The following is a 17,194-nucleotide window of genomic DNA, read 5'->3' as shown; positions in this document are numbered from 1 at the left end:
CATACCATCGGTACACGATAGCTTCAGTTCTGCTAAAAAAATCAAAAAAAAAAGGTCCAAAATTAAAGAAACGACGCAGCTTCCATCGACTAGTAAAACTTTTATTCAAAGCAATTATGTCTTTTTTATAGGAAGAGGTAAAACTCAATACATAAAAATACAAATACAACGCCACAACAGGCAAAATGCCCAACGAGGTGGCTGAGAAAAAGATGCCCATAAAAGCCCATGCAGATACAGTGGTATTTTGGGCATTATCTTCCCCCTCCTCCCACGTAATCAACCATATTTCCCAAACCTGAACGTAGTGAGTCTGCGGAAAACCCAGATTATGGGGTCGAATGCGATTAAATAACTGAAAAAAAAAACGGCATATAAAAGTAGAACAGATGACCTGCCATCATTTGCTGGAAAGAGAAGCGCATTGAAGAAGGTGATTAAGGAAAGTAAAAAGGAAGTTGAATCTCTCACTCTCTAGGTTGGCAGAGCAGATAACATTGAAGCTGACCCAAAGTCATTTGCAAGTATATCAACAATGGGTGTAAAGGGACAGTTGCGCCCCCTCTCGATAGAAGGATCTAGAGTAAAGAGCAAAGTAGGCATGTGAGGCGATCTCAGTTACCTTTTCTCATCGGTTTTTAATAGGGATGGCGATATCCAAAGTACGGGTTGTCATGGGGTGATAAAGCTCTAAACGATATTCAGGTGGGAGATGTGGAAGTCCTAAAACTTCCGGAGGTAAGCTATTCCATTTATTCACAACCGTATTAGAGAAAAACTCTCTGCACCAACACACCCTAGAATTGTCCTTCACCAATCGATACTGGTGTCCCCTTGTCGAAGCAGTTGATTCTACTACGATGAACTAATAACTTGCCATTTTGTCCATCTCGTTGAAAATTTTAAATACTTCAATCATATCCCTCAAGACATGTGTTCTTCCAATGTGTAAACATTTTCGAAACATCAATTCTCTCTTCGTGGTGCCTTCAAGAGCACGCGTGGCTCTTCTTTGCGCCCCCTTGACCAAGTCAATGTCCCTCTGTAAGTATGGTCTTCAAAACAGAACGAAATACTCCAATCCAGAGTGAACTATGCCCCGAAAAAGTGGAAGGATCACTTCGGGAGAACGTGAAGAGACCTTTTAAAGAATGAGACCGAGCATTCTGTACGCTTTTTTAACCACTGCTGAGCAATGTTCAGAAAAAACTAAGCAGCAATGACTATTCCTAAATCGGTGATCCTAGTTCCATTCGGAATGACACCACCACTCAACTCGTAAGTGAAACGTGGGTTGTTCGAACTAAAATGACCGACCACGCAATAGTCAATGCTAAAGTTCATGCTCTAACCGTTAGCCCATCCTGAAATCATATTCAAGTTCGTCTGGAAACTCTCCCTTTCACTTTGATTTCCGATTAGCCTCATTAGCTTCACGTCATCTGCGAATCACGTCAATCCCATCGATACCCTGATCGAGTTTATCGATAAAACATGAAAAAAAAAATGGAACCAAGGACACTTCCTCGAGGGACTCCACTTTCGACACCTGTCCAATGAGAAAATTCGCCTTTCACTATAACCCGCTGTGACCTTTCTCGCAACCACGATTCTATCCAATTCAACAAGTTGTCCCCAATCCCAGTCTCAGGTAAAAACGCTTCAAGAGTTTACCATGTTGGACCCGATAGAATGCCTTCTAGAAATCAAGATATACAAAGCGCATCATATTAAACATTTTTATATGTAAGCATAATCAGTATTTATATGTGTGCTCCAGCGCCACTTATTGACGGATATTTGTACTATTTTTTTATTTAATAAATGACAAGCGCATCATTTGAATTATTTGTAGTACAAATTTTGTCTTATTTGGAGCAGTAGAACGCACTCCAGAGCTCTATGAAGTGGGAAACTTATTTCTTGCTAACCCTGTATATAGAACGCGATAATAGCGTGCCCCTTGAAATTCTACAGGAAACGTGAAACGCGTGGCTAGAGGCTAAAAAGAGTCAACCAGCAACATAAATAGCACATACAGTATTTTCGAAAGAATTTAATTTCGAAACATAAAGCTTAAATCGAAAATCGCTCGAATTGACTTTGCATCCCTCTAATTTACGTTCCTTTCAGAATTTGTAAATTAAGCGCCTGAAGTTGTTGCGCGGGAGTAAATTTTGGAGCGTTGTTGGTGGGTTTTACGAGATTAAACTTAGTCTCCATAATGTGCTTCACTTGATGAGATTTTCATACGAGCTAGCAAGATGCGTCCGAGTAGTTCCGAAGGCGCAAATAGCGCATTAGAGAAAAGTGTTTATCACAAACATCTAGTACGAAATCCGCTTGAAACTTCTAAAATGTTCCCAAATCCTATTTAAACAAAACATGTTTTGGATTCCTTTTTCCTTCGACCGAAACGTTGTTTTCAGTGGGAAAAAACCACTCCGAGGATTGCATTATTTTAAAATTAAATAAGATTTTTTTTCCTTTTTTGATTTTAAAAACTAACTAGTCTCAAAACTAACAACGATAGAACCTCAAATAGATACAACTTCTTGTCTTCAACTCCAAAAAAAAATAAATACCTTGTTCAAAAAAAGTATAAATTACTCAGGACCAACCATTTGCAACAAATTCGCAAAAAAATTATCAGACCTTAGAATAATCAAACTATTGCATAACAAAAAAGAAATAAAGAAATTAGAAATCTTAATCTAATAAGAATTAAATAAAGAATCTAATCTAAAGAATCCAAAGAAATCTAATAAAGAATTAGAAATCATAGAAAAAAACATCTCAAGAAAGAAATTTTCATATTTTCAAATTCTATAACGAATTTTGTAAAGTTTATTGAAAATATAAATAGGTAACCAAGGTAAAATTTGAAATATCTATGAGAAAAAAAATAAAGAAAAAGAAATAAATCTCAAGAGCGTGCCGTTTATTATATATAGAAATTTTTTTAAGCTCTAAGACGGACCGAATGGAACCTTCAGAGCTGCATAAAGCATGTTTTGTCTTTTGTTCTGTTGTCTTTATTTATTTATTTTGTATATTATTTGTATTCTGTATTCATATATTTGTGTGTGTTGTTTTGCAATTAAAAAACTAAGCTGATATTAATTAAACTTATTTTCACTGATCGATGTACAGTAAAACCTCGTTAAGTCGTCACCCTAACAAGTCGTCACTCCGGTTAAGTCGTCACCCTAACAAGTCGTCACTCCGGTTAAGTCGTCATTTTTCTTTAGACCCTTCCACCTCTCATACACAACAATGTCATTAAACCCTCGTTTACTCGTCGCTAATTTCGGTTAAGTCGTCACTATGAAAAAGTTTGAGAAAGAGGAACAGACTATTTTTATGGCTCCCATTAAAAAAAAAGAGCTTGTTAACAGCATTGCCATATGCTTAAAAGTCTCCATAAAATCCTATATACCCAAACGGAACAGTTTAAGTAACGAAAGTTACTCTGGGGAAGTTCATTTGCCGAATAAGGTTTTTGGAACGTTGGGGACTGTTCAAGCTAGATCTCATTTCTGCCCGGGCTCTGTCGCAAGAAGCAACGTAAGCATTTCGCCCCCTCCCCCCCACTGGGGGGAGGGACCAGGGCATCTCCGGCAAAACCAAAATTTATTGATACGTCAAAGATTACATATAGTGCAAGGAAATCAAAAATTATGTAACTCGAAGAATCAAATTAATCAAGTTAAAGTCAAAGTACAACGGGCACGGATAATAAATAATCATAGGAAACCCGGACACTCTACTAATTTAGGGCTTGAAATTTAAACAAAATGTCTTTGTTGAAAAAAATTAGACATTCTTTCCCATGTTGAGGTCTTCTGTTTACCTTTCCCTGCCCAGGGCCCCTCCACCAAGTCAAAAGTGTTTGAGATTACTTTGTAGTTGCATCATGAACTACTGATGAAGAATTCCAACACTAAAATTAAATTTGATGTATATGTAAAATTAATGTGCAATAGAGAGTTCTGTTATGAAGAAAAACTACTTATTCAAACAGTTGCTCTGTTAGTCTATAAATTAAAAATTACTAGTTTAAATCAAAGTGTACAGTACATTTCACCACAATAATTTAAGTAATAAGAGATAAAAAAAATAAAAAATTGCTCTTATTTTTTCTTTCGCAATCTATAAATTTTATTAATATTGTTATTTTGATTCATACTTTAATAAATGTCATATTACTTTAAATTTATACGATTTTCATAACATTGCACATTGAAACTGACGGAACTCCGCTTAAGCCGTCATAATTTTTCGATAACTTTAGGTGACGACTTATCGAGGTTTTACTGTAATTCACATCATGTAAATACTTATCGCACGATATTGCGCTTGAAACTGGTGGCAACGCAGAGTGCGGCTGCACGCGTTTTTGTCTCTCCGTATTGTTATCTTAGAGTTTAATTTTTTTTCCCTTGTATTATATTTTCGAGTTATTTTCTTATTCTGCTTTAAATTTTTACACAGTTTGGTGCTATATTTTGTTTTAACATGCCTAAATCAAAATTGTGCCGCTGTCCGAGATGTGATGAAAACATCATCTGTATTGATGATCAAATATCCTGCAATAAGTGCGAAGTGAAATTTCATTTTTTTTGTGCTGGCTATGCTGAACCCGCATTCAGAAAGTTGCGTAAACCAGTCAATAATTGGAAATGTTCAGACTGCCTCAGCTTCAACAAATGCTGTATTTACATGTCTCGATCCAATTGCTACTATGAGTGAAGACACAACTACGTCTAACATCTCTCCGTCTATTCTTAACAAGAATACGAATAGTTCATCTGCATGGGATCCGATTATTAGCAATCAAATTCCGGGTATAGATATGATTGACACTGCAAAAAATGTTATGGGTGATTTAACCCCTTAAGGTCACAATCTCCTCCTGGCAATCTCTGGTCTGATTGAGAATTTATTTTATTGACTTTATATTTATAGACAGGTATTCTCACTGATTAACTCATATAAAATAATATTATGGATTTAAACTGTCATAGTATCTGCACCCCACATGAACTTCAAAAGTTTTTAGGAAAATGTAATGTCACCAATCATCCTGTTAACTCGATTACTGAACTTAACATCATTCATTTTGATATTCGTAGCCTTAGAGCTAATTTTGATTTTTTGATTGCTTTGATTGATGATTTTGTTGATAACATTGATTTATTAATCTTGTCTGAGATATGGGTGAGTGAGGAGAGCTAAAACTTTTTGAAATCAATGGCTTCCAGAAATTTTCATGCTGCAGATCCTAAAATAACTCTGGTGGTGTGCGCATATTCTCGAATACCTGCCTTGGATTTGTCTTGACTGACCCAGTACAAATTAATACTGCTGAAATTGTTCAGCTACTCGAGCCTTCAATTAATTTATTAATAACCTGTATTTATAGGTCTCATGCCATCACTGTTTCAGATTTTCTCCAGGAGTTTGAAATTTTATTGGGTAATATAAAAAACCGTGATGTAATTATTATTGGTGATATTAACATAAACATATTGGATCAAATTAACACTAATCATTATGAATATCTCGATCTTCTGTCAAGCAATGGTTTTTTACCTATGATATCTCAAATCACCAGACCTTCCTCTAAGTCATGCATTGATCACATTTTTATAAGAAATTCTTCACGGTTTTTGTTTTCTGAATCTGTAGTCTGAGAAACGGATTTGACCGATCATTACCCGACTCTATGTAAATTATCATACTCTAATATTAATTCTGGTCCGGTACAAAAATTCAATGTTTATAGAAAAAAATTTATCAATTATTCCCAACTCAAGCTATATCTACAGAATTATACACTTTGCATAAATAATTCCCAAAGTGATGGTGCTTTTGATGAATTTATTGTTAAACTTGAAACCATACATCATATCGTGATATTAACCTTTCCAGACGGACTGATAAAACTTGGTTTACATCAGAGATAAAACATTTAATTAAAATAAAACAGAAACTATATTTTAAAACTAAAAAATATCCATATGATCAGGAGGTTAGTACTGCATATTATAATGTCGCACATTACCTAAAATACAAAATCAAAATTTCTAAACAATTTTGCTTCTCTCAACAGTTTTCAAAATGTGATTCTCCTTTCAAACGATGGAAGTTTATTGATAACATAATTGGTAAAAATCGTAGCAATCCCCTCCCCGATAACATTGAACCCCAAGTGCTTCCTGATAAGTTTAACGATCATTTTATAAACATTGTTTCATCACCCATTTCACCGTCGGATAACTACAAAAAATATGTCCCCTATTCTAACAGATCTTTTTTCATCTCCCCAACTTACCCAGAAGAAATGATTTCTATTATAAATCGGTTATCTCATTCGGTTTCTAGTGATGATATGATTAATTCATTGATTCTTAAATGTTTTCCTTACCATTTAATTATAATACTTACTGATTTGATAAATAACTGCATACTAAACTGTGTTTATCCTAACTCTTCGAAAACTGCCACTGTTTTCCCAATTTTCAAATCAGGAAATCGTAATGATTTAAGTAATTATAGGCCTATTTCCAAGATTTTTGAAACTGTTATAAAAAAAGAATACTATCATTTCTCTCTCATACTAATTTTTTTTCTCCTAATCAACATGGGTTTCTTGCTAATCATAACACTGAAATTGCTTTACTAGATTTTAGTACATGCGTAATACACAATCTTGACAAATCTAGAAAAACCATAGCTGTGTTCCTAGACATAAGAAAAGCCTTTGACAGTGTTAATCATGGAAACCCTTCAATATAAGCTTGAGGCATGTGGAATTAGAGACATCCCCCTAAATCTCTTAGTGTCATATCTGAGGAACAGATCTCAGAGAGTAAGATGTGGCTCTCATTCCAGTAAATTTTTAGGGGTTAACCGAGGAGTCCCCCAGGGATCTGTTCTTGGGCCCCTTCTCTTTGATATATTTATAAATGATTTATGTAATCTAAAAATTGATGGCAAGATAATCACGTTTGCGGATGATACAGTCATACTTTATTCTGCTGCTACCTATGAATCTCTCCAAATTACAGTAAATTCTGACGTGATAAAAATTAAAGACTGGTTTCATGCAAATGATCTAAAACTAAATATATTAACTTTTCTTTACGTAACATTCCTGCCTTGAATATTGACTTTGATTCATAAACCTGTATGTAACATTAACACTGATTGTAATTGTCACAAATTAGAACAAGTGAATACTATAAAATGTCTGGGTAATTTTATTGACTCTGACATAAAATGGAAATCCCATGTTCATAATCTACAAATAAAATTAAGATTTACAATCTATAAATTTTATTTTCTAAAATATTTTGTTAATCGCTCTTTTTTAATCACTCTCTACTACTCACTATTCCATTTACCTATTTGGGGTAGTGACTATTTGACTAACTTAAAACCTATTATATCACTACAGAAGAAAATTATAAGGCTAATTTTTAATGACTATTATAGTCCTTCCATCACTCTCTTAAAAATATAGAAATTCTACCACTTAGATACTTATATTTTTATAAATCCCTGTTACTTCTCTTTAAACGTCAATACTCCCTACCATTAATATCCCCTCGATCTTCTGCTAGGCGTAACGCTACATATTCTTTTCCAATTGTTCACAAAAACATAAAAAAAATTCATTTCTCTTACCTAATACCTAAGTTTTATAACTCTCTACCCATTGAAATTAGGAATGCTTCCTCTCTTTACACGTACAAGAAGTACCTCAAAAGATATTTATTGTCTATTGATGATATCTCCGTGCACTTTTAGTCTTTTGTTTTTTTAAAGAAATCGCCCCTCACACTAATTAAAGTAATTGATTTTCTCCCATTATATTTATCAACATTTTAAATATTTTGCCTTTCTGACAGTAGCTCAATTATTCAAATCATATTTATTATCTCTAAATTTGATATTTAAAATGCACCCGCCATGCGTTGCCACAATGATGTTACTTTTAATTTTTGTTTTTCTTCCTTCACCCATCTATTTGATATTCAACTATCAATTTCCCTCCCCATTTATATTTGCGTTTATGTAAAGGTATTTATATATAGGTATTTCCCCCCTCACACGTTGTACTTTTTTTTTTTAATAACCCATCATCCAGTATATGACAGTCATGTTCACCTTGGATGAAAAGTTGTCTCTATTTGTATATGTATGCTAGTACATTTCTTTGATAAAAAAAAAGAAGAAAAACAAAGAATATTATTCGTTTCATAAAGTGGAGGATATACATTAGTAAAAATGTAAGGGAAAAATAACACCAAGTAAAATTAATTTTTCTCTTCGTATTTCGTATTGAATGCTGTATTTTTCTTACCTAAGGACATTACGTTGATCTCTCACTTATTGGTCGGTGTAAGGGAACTAGGACAAAAGCCGAACAAGTGAGAGAGGCGTGCAAATGAATAGCATATTATACACGCCAGAACTTTGCCACTGGAATAGCATTATACAGGGTTATTACAAATAAACTGGCTCTACTCAGACGTATGTAGCGCCTATTCTGATGGAGGTATTTTGATGAAACTTGGCATATAGGATATATGGACTGTGGGAAAAAAGAAAAAGGCAATAAAATAATAGTTTGATTTTTGACCACCAGGTGAAAAAGTGACACTTTTTTTATCACAGTTATTTCTTTCCTATGGTCCAGATTACTTATGTACCAAGTTTCAATGAAATACGTCCCCCCCAACGGGCGCTACATAGATCAGAGTAGTGTCAGTATAATTAAGCTGTGAGTAGGATCAGTTTAATTATACTACCTAGAGGCATACTTCCAATCAGAAAAAGTATCCAAATAACGTGCAGAATTCAGATACGTCATTCATGTTGCAAAGGGTTAGTCGATACCATGAATAAATACACACTGTTTTAAAACTCATCATAACCTTTAATGAAAAGGGTGGTCCCGTGAAAAACATTTCATGTCAAAAATTAAGCAAAGTCCCGAGAAAGTATCACCCGTAAAAAGTTGCGATATCTGATGCCACGATCTGAGCCAAGTCAAATACTGTTATTAACTGTGACACTTTGATTCACAAATCACTTCATTCAATTGTTCTTCACGAAATTGACTTGCCACAAACGGAAAGCTTGGTTAACTCAATTAATATTAATAAGCCGGCAGGAAGTGATGGTCTGAGACCAAGAATGATTAAAATTATCTATCGTCACCACCCATCACTAATAACCCATCTGATTAATAAATCAGATACTGGAATAGTTTATAATGAACTAAAAACGTCGATTGTTACGCCTATATACAAGAAAGGTAATAAAGATGACATGAACAATTACAGACCAATTTCGATTTTACCTATTATGTCGAAATTATTAGAGAAATGGGTAAAACGACAACTTAATAGTTATTTACACGCCATTGCCTACTACTCACATCATCAATTTGGTTTCAGGGAAAAAATAAATACTGAAATAGCTATGATGAGATCAACGGACTATATACAAAATAAAATAAATAATAACAAAAAAGTACCAGCTGCATTTATAGATATCAGTAAAGCGTTTGATGCAGTTAACTGGGATATCTTACTGGAAAAACTAAAAAATATTGGAGTAAGAGGGCTCCCGCTCGATTGGTTCAGATCTTTTATAACAAATAAGAAACAGACCGTTAAAGTAGGCAATGCGACAAGTCAGATAAGGGCAATAGATACAGGCGTACCTCAGGGATCTGTCCTGGGCCCAATACTTTTTTCTATTTACATTAATGAAATTCCTAATATCAACATTTCCGGTCAACTTGTTTCATTCGCAGATGATACAGTTCTGGTTTCCTCCGCTGAAACAACTGAAGAACTGATAAAAAATTTGGAAAAAGACATCCATGCAATAAATAAAAGAATTCGAAACCTTCGACTTAGGCTAAATGGTAGCAAAACTAAATGGGTTCTTTTTAATTTAACTAACTCAAGCACACAGACAGATTTAATGAAATTTCATGAATGTAACGACTTTCTTTCAAATACTATATGTAACTGTTCATACATTGAAAGAGTACAGCATTATAAATATCTTGGAATCATTATTTCATCTAACCTAAAATGGAAAGATCATACTGATCAAGTTTTTAATAAATTACGAGCAGTTACAGCAATGACGTGTAAATTAAAGGCTATCATCTCACACCAAAGTTTGAAAGAAGTGTTTTTTGCATGGGTGTTCCCACATATTTTATATGGACTACAAGTTTGGGGGGGGGGACATATAAAAATTCAATCTATAGATAATCTTTATGCTGTTTGCGACGTGACATTATACAAACTAACAGTTCTTCACAAAATAAAATATCATTAATCCAATTTAATACACGGCAACTTTATCTGTATAAAGTTTTAGTATTCATCTATAAGAATCCTGATTGGTATCCCAGAGCGAATATACAAAGAAGCACTATGAGATCACAATATTTATATCAAATACCATTACCTAAAAAAACAATTTTCAAAAAATCAATATGTTTTCTTGCTCCAAGAATATGTAGAGAATTTGATGTTATTATTAGACAACAGCAATCATTTTATATATTTAAAAAGGCTATAAAAGATCGTATACTGGAAATAGCAGATATGGAGCGGTTCGTTTCGTTCGATAGTTAATGAAATTGCAAATGATATAAGGAGTAAAATTTGTTTATATCTTTGTTGTGTAAGAAAATATATCTGTATTTCGACACATTAGACTATAGTTTAACATTTTAAAGTAGTGACTTGCCTGCAGCAATTGTAGTGAAATATATCTATGTATGTTGCCAGAAATTCTTTATGTAATGTATCAATACGACCCATGGAAGGTTATTTATATCTCTTTGGGTCGAAAAGTGTTTGTTTAATTTTTTTTTTGTCTGTTTTGTCCATTGTGCTGTTTGTTCAATTAAAAAAAAAAAAAAAAGAACCAAAACTAGCCAAGGGGAAAAAAACATGCCCGCTGCAACCATTCTCAAATAAGAAGTAGCTCACTGTTGAAAGAATCTGTCAACAAGCCTACAGTGAAAGGAGGAAGGGGGAGATGGAGGAGGCTTCAAGTGGCTTCTGCTTGAATTGTTAGATAGGTATTTGACGTAGTAAGAGTGAACGTTGAACTTATCCTGTATATTGTACGAAGAGTTCCCGATTTTAATGGTAATTTTCGAAAGAGGGATTTCACAAAAGTGACTCCTTAAGCGGAGGGGAGTGACGTATTATTAGGAGTTTAATGACAGTAGAACCCTATAAAAGACAATTGGGATTTCAAAAAAGTGACCCGGTAAGCGGAGAGACGTATTACCCGTGTGACGCACTAATGAGGTTTGACTGTACCACTGCAGTAGCCAGCGGAACGTAGTTATTTGTCACTTGTGGAGGGGTTCTATTTATGAGGGTCGCCGTGCGACGGACTTCTCCTATATCTAAACGGGCAAACGGGAGGGAGTACGTTTGATGCTTGTTCTTCTTTTGTCTTCTAATGAGAGTCATTTCTTTTAACTCTATGAAGGAGGGTGAGATTTTTGTAACCACAGATGTTACAGCCCTTAGACATGCATTCAACTACTATATGGGAGTCATTCAGACAATTGAAATGCAGGTGTTTCTTTTTCACTATATTTTGCCTCTCATTAACGCTTAGCTTATGAAACGCTGAATAATTACAAATGGAATGTTCCATTTTGCATACAGGACATGATTTCCAGTAGTTAGAGGATTTTACAGCAAATGTCCTCGATTTATTTATAGGTAAATTGTGAGGTTCACGAACGGGCATGGTTCGCATGAATACCTTCCAAAGATTGGCATCTGCTTTCCAAAAACGAAATCACACTGTTCCAAAACAATGCTGCTTGTTTGAGAGCAACATCGCCAAACAAAAGATTAAATTCGATTTCATTTGATTGGGGGAGTTGTTTATCTCAGCCATCGGTCTAGTGACGTCGGAGTCGGAGGAGCAGCGGGTGCTCGAGCACTCACACTATTTTGTAGCACCAGAATGAGCATTCACAGAATTGAACGATGAAAGTGTTGAACATTTAAGTACCAAAAGTGAACATATTGGGAAATCGCAAAAAAAAACCTGTCATTTCAGCCCGTAGGAACGTTCGCATTTCTAACCTCTTAACACGTTCTTTTGAACCACTTTAGAGGACTACCAAACAGTCTTCACGTTGACAAAATTATAAAGCAGCGATTCCCAAACTTTTTGAAGCGCTTACCAAAAAATGTATCGGCAACCCCCTACATAAATCGATCATATGTCCCGGTTTTTTGCTAGTAAATGTGCTGCCTTGAAAGCACTTTTCAGAACGCATGTTTCGGTTTTAATTAAGCGATATTGACTTTTAATGACATTCGATACTTTTTTTCAATATTATATCGATATTTATTTTGTTTTTTACGTAGTGTTCCTTATGCAAGATGGAAATGCAGCGAGGTGTAGGGGAGAGTGGGGTAATGCCGAACACTTAAGGGAAATCTCTGATTACTCAATTATTTGCTATAGTTCATGAAAAAATTTACTATATGTAGGTAGATACCGTTTAAAAACCACAAAACATTTGACTTTATATTATAGTTGAAGTTTTCATAGAAAATTTTTTTTGTTAGAGCTTATGCCCCGTTAGTCGGAGCGATACCGAACGGGGTCAGTTAAGTAAGAAATAGCTAAGTAAGGAATGTAGCTTCCATTACGTAGCTTTTTAATGATATTAACTAATTTAATTACTTAAATGACAATTAACTCTAGAATCAATTGTTCCAGTGCAAATATACAGCTAAGGTGAACATAAAGCTAGTAATCATTTTTAATCGATATGAATACCTTTCATGTTCTAAAAATGTAAGTAAAATTTGCATCTATGTTCTTAAAAAATAGCAATCAATGGCAGAGTTGAAACTGGCTTAGAACCTAACGCTGCCTGCAAAAATCACAAATAAAAAATTTCTGCAGTTTCTATACCACTAAACAGCGTTCGTAATTGCCCCAAACGACACCTCGTGGCAATTTCTCAATTTAACTTCAAAACGTACATAGCACAACCAAACGTTCTTCCTACTTAATAAGTATCTAAAGAAACGTAGAATCTAAATGATGCCAAGCTCACTACTCTAAACGCGAACGTATTTTACTTATCTCTTATCCAAATTAGCACCAATTCACTAAAAAAAACACAGCTAGAAAGACATTCGCCCGCTCAATGAGTTTACGGTGGACGCCGTCGAGCTGCAACACTAATCAGACCCCTCTATATTGAAACAGTGACCGAGAAAAACGGTGTTCGGAATTCCCCGCTATTCGGTATAACCCCGCTCTCCCCTAAGTACCTTGATTCTCGTATACAGGATGATTAAGGGGTCATTCAAGTATTACGTCAGCATCGAGAGGGGCTTCTGATTTGCTGACTTTTGATGACAAGGGGGAGGGGGGTTTGAAGGTTGCTTACGTCAGTGGTTCTCAACCTGGGGCCATATGGCCCCCTTGCGGTCCTGGGATATTCTAGGGGGGCCACGGGAGAAAATCAGAAGAAAGGTGATCCACGACAGGTGGTGAAGGGAGTCAGAGAGCTGTGAAGAGAAAAGCTTTAAAAGTGAAACGGGGTTGAAAAATGTTACTACTTTTAGAATTCATCAGATCCGTCCATAGAACCAGGGGCATCGTAACCCTTGGGTCTATGTGGGCATGACCAGGGTCTTCATGTCTATAATGGAGGGAGAGGGACTGCACTATATGAGATCTGGTACTGTATGAGATTTTCATATGTAAGAACACATTACATGTGAAAATCATAGTATCAAATCTAGTACCAGCTTAGTATGGAGGGCCGAGCCAGGATTCTAGAGATTGGCCTGATTTATTAAAATTTCATGCATAATAAAAGAATAGAAAGAATTTCACTCTTGGATGAGGGTCGGGGGGGGGGCCCTGGATAGGACAGGGGGCCACGAGAAAAAAATGTGATCCATCAGGGGCCATGAGTTGAAAAAGGTTAAGAAACACTGGCTTACGTCATCAACCACCCTTTTTGAAGATATGAAATATTCTAAGCTGCTGACGAAATTGTGCTGGGAGGGGAGAGGGTCAGTGTTATGCTAACTTTTGCTGACAAGGGGGGAGGGGTTCAAAAATGGCAAAAAATCTGCCGACATAATACTTAAATGGCCCCTAAGAAGAAATCGTCTGATTTCAAAATGATTCGATACTTAAAATCGACCATTAACAAAAATTGATCATGAAAAAAGTAGACACATTTTCCTCTTTATATTTACATATATTACTTATCATTCTGTGTTTTTAATTTTTAAGAAACAGTATACAATTTTGAAATTTCTATTCTCTCTCAGTCACCCTGTGTAAGTATTATTTTGATATATTGATTATTGTACAAGATTTGATAAAATTACATTGCACGATACATAATAATTAGCTCAGCTGAGTAAAGGAGTTTTTAGTTTTGACATATTTTTAAAACAAAAATGAATTTCTTATTTTGGAGAATCTCTCTCGACCCCGCCCAGTTCACTGACGTGACCCCCACTTTGGGAACTACTGTTATTAAGCATTGCTCATTCGACACTTTAACGTGAAAAAGTATTTGAAAAAAAAAATTTTGGCACTTTGCACAGTGCGTGTTCATTCCATTTTTATCCTTCAATTAATTCAGATATCAAAATTCCCTATATATATATGAAGAATTGGCATACGCAAAGGGGGGTTTTGGGGTTCTAACCTCCCCTCCCTCAAGCCGGGATTATAGTTATTTTGCAGGAAAAAACGTAACCCCCCCCCCGAGAAAATTATGCGTACGCCTATGTATGAAGATCAAGTCGCGTATCCACAGGTCTAAAATACGTACTTGCGACGCCTCTGCTTCGGCCATGGAAGAAAATCGTGTTTAGGCAAACGAATGCGATTCCAGAGCGAATTATCTTCGTTAGATGAGGTATCACTGCATTAGTATTGTTGTATTATTCATTATGAAAATCTCGCCACAGAGAGCAACATTACTACAACGATAAATCATTCAATCTTAACACTTCACTCATGGTTAGAAAAACTGGCAGCAGATGGCAGCACTACACATAACAAGCATTACAGAGAAACAAAAAACTTCACGTCATGTTTCACTACACGTACACGCACATTCCCGCATGTACCGATTCGTTGGGGGTTCCGCGGGGGGGGGGTGTGTGGGCGGGGTGTAGCAGTAGTAGGTAGGGCCTCCAAAAAATGGCTCGGGGATCCATGATGTTCTTAAGTCAGCCACCTCGTTGGGCAATTTGCCTGTTGTGGCGTTGTATTTGTATTTGAAACATTTACTAGCATACATTTTAAACAGCTTTATTCTCATTTTTGTGTTTTATGTATTCAACTAATGCCATACTCGTGTTCATTTTCTTTTTTGGCATTCCATAAAATTGATGAGCGAAAGTATAATGAAAAATGCATTTAAAATGATTGAAATTGATTTAAATTTTAATTGCAGTTGATGATGTGAATGGATACGGAGAGAAGCTGGGAGATATTGAAGAATACGAAAAGTAAGTAAGCTCATAATATTATACAGACTACCCTTTAAAAACTGTCTTAGGCAGAAAATTTGCTGCTGGATGAGGCAGGGTGAATGCTAACGCGATACTTAATTTCTTTCAAACCGTGCACAACTCAGGTCTATCGCCATGGACAATTTGATACCTAGTGAGTTGTGCCGGAATGCGTGTACCTAACAGTCTGAGCGCGTATCACGTATTGTGCCTGATTTTTTATGTATGTCACAATAGTTTAGTTGGTAGAGTACTTGGTTGGCCAACACGATATTGCAAGAAGCGAAGCGGCCTGCAACTCCACACGGATTGGTTGAAATTCAGGTTTTTAACTACTCCAGGTCGAGTTGCATGCTACATCACTTGCAGTATGGCACCAGCGCAGCGTGCACCCTGCCTTATGGTGTTGGCATGAAAAAGATTGATAAACGTATTACATTTTATATATGTTACGGTGTGGTAAATCGGTTATTATGCATAATTAATCGATTATTATGCATAATCGTCAATCATCTCCGTAAGTTTGATAAAGTTATTACTTTTACCTTCGATTATGCATAATACCCAAACGTCGTTGGCAAAGATTTTGATAAATACCGAAAAAATTATCACTTTTACCGAAGATTATACATAAAGCCGGTATTACACTATAGCAGTTTGATAAAAGTTCTTTTATAAAACTTGAAAAATGCAACCAATAAGAGATTATCGGTTACATTCGATTAAATGCAAATGATAATACTATTGGTTCCTTTTGTCAAGTTTTATAAAACTTTATAGTGTAATCCCGGCCTAACACGCAAGCGTACCTGGTAAATTTGAGAAACACTTGAGATTTATCGCTTTTACCGGTGAATTTGGTAAATATGAAAAAAAAATTCCAAATGATTCTCAACAGTATGTTGGATGAATTTCTCAAAATCGTAAAATTTGTTTTGAGTTCTTTATATTGAGATTCTATTGTAAAATTCGTTAAATAGGGGTTCGTTGTATTGTGATATTATTTTATACGCACATAAACTTGTAAAAGCACATTAAATCAAAAAATTTGTTAAATGCGAGTTCGTTATATTGTCGTACGATCGTAAGATTTGTTAAATAGGAGTTCATTATAGTCGGGGTACGGTCGTAGAATTTGTTAAATGAGAGATCATTATATCAGAGTGCGATCGTCAAATTTGTTAAATGAGAGTTCGTTATATAGGGGTACGATAGGAGAATTACAGACTTCGTGAAATAGGAATTAATTATAAGAGTTATTTTGGGAATGTTCGGAAAAACTCCTAAAATCACAGAGTTTATTATGTTCATAATCTGGCACTCACAAGTATGATCTATGCTCTGTGTTAGCATTAAGAAAAGATAGATATTATAGTTCATTAAATGATCATAAATTATCAATTGCGATAGATCAAAGTAATATCCGTTCTTGGAACATAAATTTGCGTACATTATCTCAAATACTTCATTTTCACTTTCGACAAGAATAAGACTTACCTGTATTTTCGAATGATCTAACTGGAGGCATATTCAGCAGATGCTGCGATTTGCAGTCGGAGAGCTTCTTCCAAATGATTCTTCTCGAGTGTGTGGTAGAAGAAAAAAGTTTC

At 35.3% G+C, this 17,194-nt stretch overlaps 1 protein-coding gene across 1 annotated transcript in view; it reads left to right on the top strand.

The window, feature by feature from the left end:
• Positions 1–17,194, top strand: part of LOC149074677 (xibalbin-1-like) — a 50,289-nt gene that overhangs the window by 21,138 nt on the left and 11,957 nt on the right. Inside the window, exon 3 of the mRNA XM_089247141.1 lies at positions 15,527–15,581. Coding sequence (XP_089103267.1) covers positions 15,527–15,581 — 55 coding nt within the window. The remainder of the gene's footprint in view (positions 1–15,526; positions 15,582–17,194) is intronic.

Source organism: Pholcus phalangioides, unplaced genomic scaffold (genome assembly GCF_987345545.1).
Source record: "Pholcus phalangioides strain wild (caught in Gottingen) unplaced genomic scaffold, Ppha-v1.0 ptg000017l_1, whole genome shotgun sequence".
NCBI classification, from domain to species: domain Eukaryota; kingdom Metazoa; phylum Arthropoda; class Arachnida; order Araneae; family Pholcidae; genus Pholcus; species Pholcus phalangioides.
This window is presented reverse-complemented; position numbering and strand designations above follow the sequence as displayed.